This window comes from Mus caroli, chromosome 16, assembly GCF_900094665.2.
Source record: "Mus caroli chromosome 16, CAROLI_EIJ_v1.1, whole genome shotgun sequence".
NCBI classification, from domain to species: Eukaryota; Metazoa; Chordata; class Mammalia; order Rodentia; family Muridae; genus Mus; species Mus caroli.
In genome coordinates this window covers 81,920,193-81,930,131 of record NC_034585.1, presented here as the reverse complement: position 1 = coordinate 81,930,131, position 9,939 = coordinate 81,920,193, and the positions used below count along the sequence as shown (strand labels likewise).

The 9,939-nt window shown below is 42.5% G+C and overlaps 1 protein-coding gene and 1 non-coding gene across 2 annotated transcripts in view; both read left to right on the top strand.

The window, feature by feature from the left end:
* Positions 1-9,939, top strand: part of Ltn1 (listerin E3 ubiquitin protein ligase 1) — a 53,772-nt gene that overhangs the window by 7,399 nt on the left and 36,434 nt on the right. The window contains exons 3-9 of the mRNA XM_021184683.1: positions 440-538; positions 993-1,223; positions 1,904-1,956; positions 3,080-3,260; positions 6,295-6,468; positions 6,922-7,112; positions 8,723-8,858. Of these exons, the coding sequence (XP_021040342.1) occupies positions 440-538; positions 993-1,223; positions 1,904-1,956; positions 3,080-3,260; positions 6,295-6,468; positions 6,922-7,112; positions 8,723-8,858 (1,065 nt within the window). The remainder of the gene's footprint in view (positions 1-439; positions 539-992; positions 1,224-1,903; positions 1,957-3,079; positions 3,261-6,294; positions 6,469-6,921; positions 7,113-8,722; positions 8,859-9,939) is intronic.
* LOC115029615 lies at positions 8,255-8,391 on the top strand. The gene has a single exon (XR_003835183.1). It is a non-coding gene; the product is annotated as a small nucleolar RNA SNORA2/SNORA34 family (small nucleolar RNA).

The following is a 9,939-nucleotide window of genomic DNA, read 5'->3' as shown; positions in this document are numbered from 1 at the left end:
GTTGTGAGCCACCATGTGGTTGCTGGGATTTGAACTCTGGACCTTTGGAAGAGCAGTCGGGTGCTCTTACCCACTGAGCCATCTCACCAGCCCTTGTTTGGTGTTTTTGAGACAGGTTTTCTCTGTGTAGTCCTGGCTGTCCTTGAATTCACTGTGTAGACAGGTTGGCTTTGAACTCAGATCTTCCTGGTTCTGCCTCCCAAGGGCTGGGATTAAATCACTACCACATAGTTTTCTTTGTTTATGGTAAAGTCTAAAAGTCAATGGTTAAAATTTTGCTATAGTGGACTATGAACGAATTTTTCATGTTTCTTTGTGGCACAGGCAGAAATGATGCATTCTCCTTTTAAATAAAGTCGATTGAGTTCCCAGCATGAAAGGAAGAAAATCGTAGGTTGTGTTACCTCTGTTAACCCTTGATGATGTTAATTATTTTCAGGCAATGCAAGAATTTGGAATTATGTGCACAGAGAGAGACACAGAGGCCGTCAAAGGGGTTCTTCCATACTGGCCAAGAATCTTCTGCAAAATCTCCCTTGTAAGCAAGCATTAGCGTCCATGAGCGCTTTCTGCCTTTTCTCTGCAAGGGTTTGCCTGCTGGGTTTACAGAAGAGTGAGGATGAATCTCTCCTATCACTCTGTCTGTCAATCACTCTGTCTTTGAACATGCCGTGGCTACAGTCTCACTGGAAAGGGGGAGAAAGGAAAAATTATTTCACAGGAAATTATTTTCCATGATTGTCAGTAAAGAAACCCTAACTCATTTCAAAGCAAGTTTTCTTCTTTTTCTCTGTTTCTTTTTTTCTGGCTTGTAATTGAATTCAGGGCATTGTTAGCTTAAAACATGTGCTCCACTGCTAAGTTTTTCCTCTAGCCTGTCAAAAGTTATTATTAGTTTGATTATATACATGGATGAATTACTACTGTGAGTCATTGTAGAATTCTTACAAATATTAGTATTTGCTCTTAAACCACATTTCTGCTTTCAATAGGATCATGATCGCCGTGTTCGAGAAGCGACGCAGCAAGCTTTTGAAAAACTTATCCTTAAAGTAAAGAAGCACTTAGCTCCCTATTTAAAAAGCGTAATGGGCTATTGGTTGATGGCTCAGTGTGACACATATCCACCAGCTGCACTGGCAGCAAAAGATGCATTCGAAGCCGCTTTCCCTCCAAGCAAGCAACCTGAAGCCATAGCGTTTTGCAAGGAAGAAATTACAACTGTGAGTGTTTGCAGCCACTGTGTACCTGTGTTTCTCAGTTGTCTAAGGCTGGCAGGCATCCAGTGGCGGCTCTTTTACCTGCTCTTGTAAATGTGTCAAGAAGGAACAAGCTCTGTCTCTCTCTCACACCATCAATATAAAAGATATCAGTAACCTCGAAAGGTATCGAGGGGCTGGCAAGATGGCTCAGTGGGTAAAGTGCTCACCGCGTAAGCCTGAGTACACCTGACTTGTTCCGTACAATCCTCAAAGGTCTATAGAGAGAACTGACTGACTGCCCCTGACCTGCACGGGCGCACAGTATGTGTTCTCTGCGGGCCAGAGACCGGGAAGGAAAGCAAACCCGAGTCTGTCTCTCAGCCTGGCTGAGCTCTCAGCCCACTGTGCTGCTGTAGTGAGAATAATGGCCGACAAGTAGCTACAAGTGTTTAGAGGAAAGTTTCTGTGGATGGGCATTTGAGCTGTCATAAAGCACCCTGTCTTTATCACAGTACCAGCCAAGGCAGGGAATAAGTAGGAAGTCAAAAATGGGCAAAAATTTAGACCTGTTAGTTTTGATGCCGAAAATAGCTAGTCTGTGGGTTAAGGGCATGAGAATTTTTAGCAGGTAGATTGTTCCTACATCTGATGATGGTTGTCAGTTCCATAAATCTCAAGGCTTTGGTGGTTCTCTCCTTCAGGTGCTACAGGACCATCTTCTGAAAGAAACTCCTGATACACTCAGTGACCCTCAGTAAGCGGCATTGTTTCTAACTAATGTGCACTAGGCATTTACTTAGTTGGTTTGGATGGATAATTTCAGTATGGTGTGTTTTGAGAAGGAATTCCAAATGCAGGTGAAATTACCTCAGAAAATGCTGCATGGTGCCTCCCTGAACTTTGGCTGGTGTTAAAGTTGAATTTTCTGAGATACATATGTAGTATTTTTTGTTTGTTTGTTTGTTTGTCCTGGAACTCAGAAATCTGCCTGCCTCTGCCTCCCAAGTGCTGGGATTTTAAAGGCGTGTACTACTCTACCTTATAGCTTTGTTTTTTTGTTATTTTTTTAATTAACCTTTTGGCAGTCATAGCAGAAACTGTTTTAAGGTCTGGCATACTTGAAACTGTTATCAAATAGTTCTGTAAAAAGAGTAGTAAAAATGTTTTATTTACCTTTACTGTTATTATTTTTTTAAAGATTTACTTATTTTATGTATATGACTACACTGTAGCTGTCTTCAGACACACCAGATCTCATTACAGATGGTTGTGAGCCACCATGTGGTTGCTGGGAATTGAACTCAGGACCTTTAATTTAGAAGAGCAGTCAGTGCTCTTAACCTCTGAGCCATCTCTCTGGCTGTACTGTTATATTGTAACCAAGCCTTTGAGAGCCATCAAGCGATGTAGTCAGACTCCTAGAGTTGCCGAACACGGTGCTTCCTCCCTTGCTCCATGCTGCCGGCTTTGCCTTTGCTGTCCCCTAGGATCAGTTGTACAATGTGTGATTCGATTCTGCCTGGGGCTGGCTGGCTGCGTGCTGGGTGCATGCACTTGCTGTCCCTCCCTAAGACCAGCATGGAGGAAGGAGAGAAACTGCTCTCCCAGTTCCTCCTCTGACTTCCAGCCTCTCAGGCATACATGCACACTCCCTCACCCACCATGGTATAGACACATAGGCACACAAGCTAAATACATGTGACAGAACATTCTAGGAGTTTTGAAAGGTGTTTGTAGTGGGGGAAAAGATACAGAAATAAGGTAGCTGGTAGAAATTTAACAAAATATATATAAATAAATACAACAATATAAAGGTGCTAGATATGTAGTTTGGCTTCTTTTTTGCAGTCTTACTTGTTTACTACTTTTAACTCTAGAACTGTGCCAGAGGAAGAGAGAGAGGCTAAGTTCCACCGAGTCGTGACGTGCTCTTTATTGGCACTGAAGAGATTGCTTTGTTTCTTACCTAACAATGAGCTTGATTCTCTGGAGGAGAAATTTAAATCACTTTTATCACAGAATAAATTTTGGAAGTATGGAAAACACAGTGTACCTCAGGTATGGCAATAGCTTCGAGTTTAAAACTTGTTTTCTGTAACTCCGCCCTGATTGTACTGCATTTATGCTCATGTTTATTGTTTTTTTTTGTTTGTTTGTTTTGTTTTTATTTTGGTCTTTTGAGACAGAGTTTCTCTGTAAAGCCCCGGCTGTCCTGGAACTCACTCTGTAGACCAGGCTGGCCTCAAACTCAGAAATCTGCCTGCCTCTGCCTCCCGAGGCGTGTGCCACCCGCTCAGCTCGTGTTCATCGTGATGTTTACGTCTCTGTGGTTGGTCCTTCAGGAACTGCTTAGTTGCCTCTTGATTAGACTGGAACTGTCTGTTCCCTTCTGTGTCGTTGTTGAGCATTGAACTGACATCCATTCTTTCCGAGCTCCATCCTGTCACTTTCTTATGTAGGCTGGCCTCTGTCTCCTGCGGGCAGGGACTAACGACATGTGTCATTATGGCCGGCTCTCTTTACATTTTATTTTATTTTTTTTTTTTTAGATTTATTTATTATTATATCTAAGTACATTGTAGTTGTCTTCAGATGCACCAGTGTTGCAGCCTGCCCGCAGTCCACAACACGAACGGTTCAACTGAGAATGGCAGTTCGCTGAAAAGAGAGGAATCTAGACGGGGCGGAAGAAACAATGGAGCTAAGACAACAAGTTCTGATCAANGCTCAATTTTACTATTTTCAGACACNCAGTTATAAAGGAAGGGGGAGGGAACCCAATATCCCGCCAAGTAACTCAGGGTCCAGTAGCAGGACGAACACGTGTGTGCCTCCAGGCAGCAAAGGCAGGTTCCAGCAGTAGGTAGGCGTGACAGGACGAATGAGCCGGTAGCTCCACCCTTGAGCAAGCAGGTTCCAGGCTGGGGGAAGGGAGGCCACACACCAGAAGAGGGCGTCAGATCTCATTACGGATGGTTGTGAGCCACCATGTGGTTGCTGGGATTTGAACTCAAGACCTTGGGAAGAGTAGTCGGTGCTCTTAACCACTGAGCCATCTCTCCAGCCCTCTTTACGTTTTCTTAAGGCAGTATGGTCTGTCCTGGTATGATTTTCTCTCACACATTTATGGGTCCTGCTTATGATTTACTAGGATTCTTTTTTTTTTTTTTTTTTTTTTTGGTTTTTTCGAGACAGGGTTTCTCTGTATAGCCCTGGCTGTCCTGGAACTCACTTTGTAGACCAGGCTGGCCTTGAACTCAGAAATCCGCCTGCCTCTGCCTCCCGAGTGCTGGGATTAAAGGCGTGCGCTACCACGCCCGGCCTACTAGGATTCTTAAATCTGTGGATTAGGGTATTTAATTGCCTCAGGAATTCTCAGATGTTGCCTGTAGATATTTCCTTTCTTTCATTCTTTCTTTCTTTGGAATTGCAACTAATTATAGATTAAATGTCCTGTTTTCTGTCTTGTATGTCTCCTGTGTTTTTCAGTTTTCTCTCTGTGTATGAATAAGCTCTTTTATTCAGTCTTCTATTTCACTCATTGTGTTAAATCTGCTTGTTTCAGCCCATCCATACTCAAACAAAATAGCTAAGTTGGGTAATTCAAAAAAGGTAGAAATGCGAGGCTCACAGTTATAGAGGCTCACAGTTATGACTCAACAGGCGGCGGGGGCGGGGAGGCTGAAGATGGCTCAGTGGTTCAGGGCTCTTGTTGCTTTTGCAGAGGATCTGGGTTTGATTTCCATAACCTACACAGTAGCACACACTATAGGAAACTCTGGATCTAACACCCTTTCGTAGCCCCCACCTTTAGCCTGTGGCCTCTACTTGTCTCTGCAGGTATGTACATGGTGCGCATACATAAATGCAGGCAAAACACTCATACTATAAAATAAAATAACTCTAAAAATACTTTTAGAAAGACTAGATAAACAGTCTAGCAGATCTTCTACTAGGGATTATTTTTTTAAATGCAGCATCCAGGCAGGCATGGTGCAGCAGGAGGATCTGAGAGTTCTACATCTTCATCTGGAGGCTGCTAGGAGACAGCTGATACCCATGTGGTTATGAGGAAGGTCTTAAAGTCCAAGCCCACAGGGACACACTTCCTGCAACAAGGCCACACCTCCAAATAGTTCCATTCCCTGGGTCAAGCCTATTCAAACCACCACATAGATTTATGCTTCAAAGCTGGGTCCTCTGCACTGCATCCTTACCTGTGGGAAGGCATGGAAGGGCAGAAGGGCAGCCTTGCTCCCTCAAGCCCTCCTGTGTAATTAGTGTCTTACTGCTTTGTTTTACTGGTGTTTTTTGTTTGTTTGTTTGTTTGTTTGTTTGTTTTTGAGAAAGCATCACCATGGAACTGGAACTCGCTCTAGTTCTGGAACTAGCTATATAGATAGGCTGGCCTTGAACTCACAGAGACCTACCTGCCTCTGCATCCTGAGTTCTGGGACTAGAGCCATTGCCACTATGTTGAGCTTCCTTTTATTAATTATTAATTGCATTTATGAAGGTAATATGCTCAAGACCTAGTTACTTGTATACAGCAGTTAAGTTTCAGCATGTGAACTGAGTTGGGGGGAGACATTAGATGTAACACGGTCCTTGAGCTTTACATTTAAATGTATTAGATGAATACAGTTTTGTTTTGGGAATTATGCTTTTCCAGATGTACAGTCTTACAAAAAGATAGAGCACTTTTGTTGTTGTTTGTATCTTTGGGAACGAGTTTCTATGTGTAGCCCAGGCTGCTCTGTTCTGTAGTCCAGGCTGTGTGAACTCACAGAGATCTGCCTAGCTCTTCCTTCCAAATGCTGGAGTTTAGGTAAGTGCTTTAGATAAGCACTTTTAATGAAGTCTGTAGAGGATTAATTGTATTTTGCTGTGCTTGCTTTTCTTTGTGTTCATTGTGGCTAATGTTGTTTGACTGGTTTGAAACCCCAAATGAAGAGTTTTGCTATTAAATAGGGTTTCTGTTAAAAATTATATTCTTCCTGTCTTTATTTTGCCTTGTGTGAACAGGGAATTGTGAGCAATTGCTACTGTCTTTAGGCTTTGGTTTCATCCCGCTTTCTGGTTCTTCTTTTAGGTCCGCTCAGCGTATTTTGAGTTAGTTTCTGCTTTGTGCCAGCATGTTCCCCAGGTGATGAAAGAGGAAGCTGCCAAAGTGAGCCCATCTGTCCTGCTCAGCATTGATGACAGTGACCCTGTGGTCTGCCCAGCTCTCTGGGAAGCTGTGCTCTACACACTGACAACTATTGAGGTATGTAAAGGAGACACACTTCCCTAAACGCCACATGAAAGAGTGCATTACATTGTCCTGTCTAATAAAACTCACTGGAAAAATGCTAAAATTTGTTCAGCCTGCCTGAACATAGAAGGCCTCAAAGCCCACCCACACCTTGACCCAATTCTTCCAATGAGGCCACACCTCTTTTTTTCTTTTAGATTTATTTATTATATATAAATACACTGTCGCTGTCCTCAGATGCACCAGAAGAGGGCCTCAGATCTCATTACAGATGGTTGTGAGCTAGCATGTGGTTGCTGGGATTTGAACTCTGTACCTTCGGAAGAGCAGTCAGTGCTCTTACCCGCTGAGCCATCCACCCAGCCCCCTGCTTGATTCTTATTCTTGAGATTTGCTTTCTCTTATCTGTGAAACACACTTACAATTTTTAATTACTATTATAATTTTTTTTTCTCTTTTGGTTAGGACTGTTGGTTTCATGTAAATGCCAAGAAAAGTGTGTTTCCGAAGCTGACAGCCATGATCCGTGAAGGTGGCCGGGGCCTAGCTGCTGTTATCTATCCTTACCTCTTACCGTTCATCAGCAAACTCCCTCAGTCCATCACAGAGCCAAAGCTGGACTTCTTCAAAAACTTCCTCACCTCTCTAGTTACTGGGTGAGCAAGTACATTTCTTCTTACTTTAAAAATTAGGTTTATTGTTTATTGTGTGTGTTGTGGCGTATATATGCTTGTAAACACACACAAACAGGTATATGTGTGCCGTTGTATGTATGTATGTATGAGGTTTGGAGTGTGGATTGCAGGAACCTCTTCTATCTTTCTGTCACGTAGATTCTAGGGATTGGACTTGTTTATTCAGACTCTGTGACCCACTGGGCCACCTTGCCAGCCTAAATTCTGTTTTTAAAAGCAAAAGGAAATTTTCTTGCTTTTATTCTCATAGTTTTCCTTCCAATTTGAATTTCGCCATTTTTTTTCCTTCTATTAAACACTTCAAGCTTTCAGAGAGATAGGAATGAGGGAGCAGGGCAGAGTGCTGCAGTGTGGTCTGCGCTGGGCCGTGCTGCGGCGCACAAAAGAGCCTCGGCCTTGGCCTCTTGGGTGGCTGGGGTTGTAGGACATGCGCTGTAGCCAGCCCTCTTCTGTTTTTGAAAACTGCCCAGGCTTTTGTGGTAGTAGCCAATACAAAGATAAAAACAAAAACAGTTAAGTGTCTAAATAGAAATGGACCATATTCTAAAGAGTCATAGTACTTTCATATTGTCAGATATAGATGCCCAAATCCGTAGAACCCTTAAGGACCTGAAGTGCGGCTCACCTACCTACACGCACGTGTGAGGTCTCAGGCTCCACACCCAAGTTCCAAAACAGTTACTTCTGCTAAACACTTTAAACAGTTCACTTCATTTGTCGTTCAGTGAATGGCATGCATATTTTATTATGATCAATTATGATAATTAATAATTATAACTAAATTTTTGATTCATAATTAAACTTTAATAATTAATTAGATATCACATTTTTTGTTGTTGTTTGTTTTTTTGTTTTGTTTTGTTTTGATTTTTTGCTTTTTTCCTGAGACAGGGTTTCTCTGTGTAGCCCTGGCTGTCCTGGAACTCACTCTGTAGACCAGGCTGGCCTCGAACTCAGAAATCCGCCTGCCCCTGCCTCCTGAGTGCTGGAATTAAAGGTGTGCGCCACCACCGCCCGGCTCTTTTTCTAATTCTTGATATTCGCATTCTCATCAGCTGTAATATTTTGGTTGCTCTTAGTTTTTAGTTTTAAGAATTTGACTTTTGGCGCTTAAGTCAAGGCCATAGTTTACTGAAGCTATTGGTTTCAAGCAGGAGCCTAAAGAAATATCTTTTTATGGTCTGTTGGCCATTGCAGGAATTTGTAAGTCTAATGGTCAATTCATTAGAAAGAAACATCTGGAAAAAAAAAATTTGACTTTTGGGGACTAGAGAGATGGCTCAGTGGTTAATAAGAGCACTGACTGCTCTTCCAGAGGTCCTGAGTTCAATTCTCAGCACCCACAAGGTGGCTCACAGCCATCTGTAATGGGGTCTGATGCCCTCCTCTGGTGTGTCTGAAGACAGCTACAGTGTACGCATATACATAAAAAAAAGATTGTTCCTTTTTTTTTTTTTTAAAAGCATTTGACTTAAAAGTTTTCATTCAGTAGGATTCCGTTTTAGTGTCTTTTGTGATTCTGAGCTCTTCTTTTCCTCTTGGAAGAATAATCCTCAGTCACTACTTTTTAGGCTGTCAACTGAGAGGACCAAATCGAGCTCTGCTGAGTGCTCAGCTGTCATCTCGGCATTTTTTGAATGCTTGCGGTTTATAATGCAGCAGAACTTAGGCGAGGAGGAGATGGTGCAGATGCTTATCAATGAGCAGGTACGTTTGCACAGCATCCTTATCAATGAGCAGGTATGTTTGTAAATCATCCGAGCTTTGCACACAGAAGAAAGACTCAAGCTCACTGTGTCCTCTTGATGGTTTTTGGCAGTTAGCCTTCCAAATGATTTCACTTTAAAATTTACAAAATGAATATTATTTTATGTATATGAGTACACTGTAGCTGTCTTCAAACACACCAGAAGGGGGCATCAGACGCCATTACAGATGGTTGTGAGCCACCATGTAGTTGCTGAGAATTGAACTCAGGACCTCTGGAAGAGCAGTCAGTGCACTTAACCACTGAGCCATTTCTCTAGCCCTGAATAGTATATTTCTGACTATATGAATAAAATTCTATACTGTCAGTTGTTATTGTAATATCCATAGATTACTTTACCATATCCTGTCTCTGGATTTAAGTCTCTGACTTCTTTATAAAGAGGCAGTGTGAAACAGCAGTTGCATGGCACTTTTGGTGCTGTGTAGTGAGGTTTCAATTATTCGTAATAATCTTGTTATTTCTCAAATGCTCATATGCATTTACCCTTTTATGAACAGTTCTGTTTGACTATGAGATCCATGATAAGAGCAGGCTCAATGATTATAGAAGCTTGTATATTTGATAACATCTTAGATTCCCTGCTCTCTTTGGTTTTTTGAGACAGAGGATCTTTGTGTAGCCCCGGCTGTCCTGGAACTAGATCTATAGTCCAGGCTGGCATTGGACTCAGAGTTCATCCTGCCTCTGCTGTGCTGGTATTAAAGGTATGTGCCACCACTGTCCAGCTGTCTCTCACTTTCTTAAAGATTTTATATGTGTGTGTGGGGTGTGGCTGTATGCATGTGTGAGTGTAGGCACCTGATGATCTAGATGAAGTATTCAAATCCTCTGGAGCTGGAGTTAGAGGTAGTTGTGAAGTAGCTGTTATTGGTGCTGGGAACCGAACTCCAATCATCCACAAAGCAGTACATGCTCTTGACTACTGAGCCATCTCTCTAGCCCCATTACCATCTCTTACCTGCCTGCCTCCCTAACCCCCTTCTTTCCCCCTTTTCTTTCTCTCTCCCTCCCTCCCCT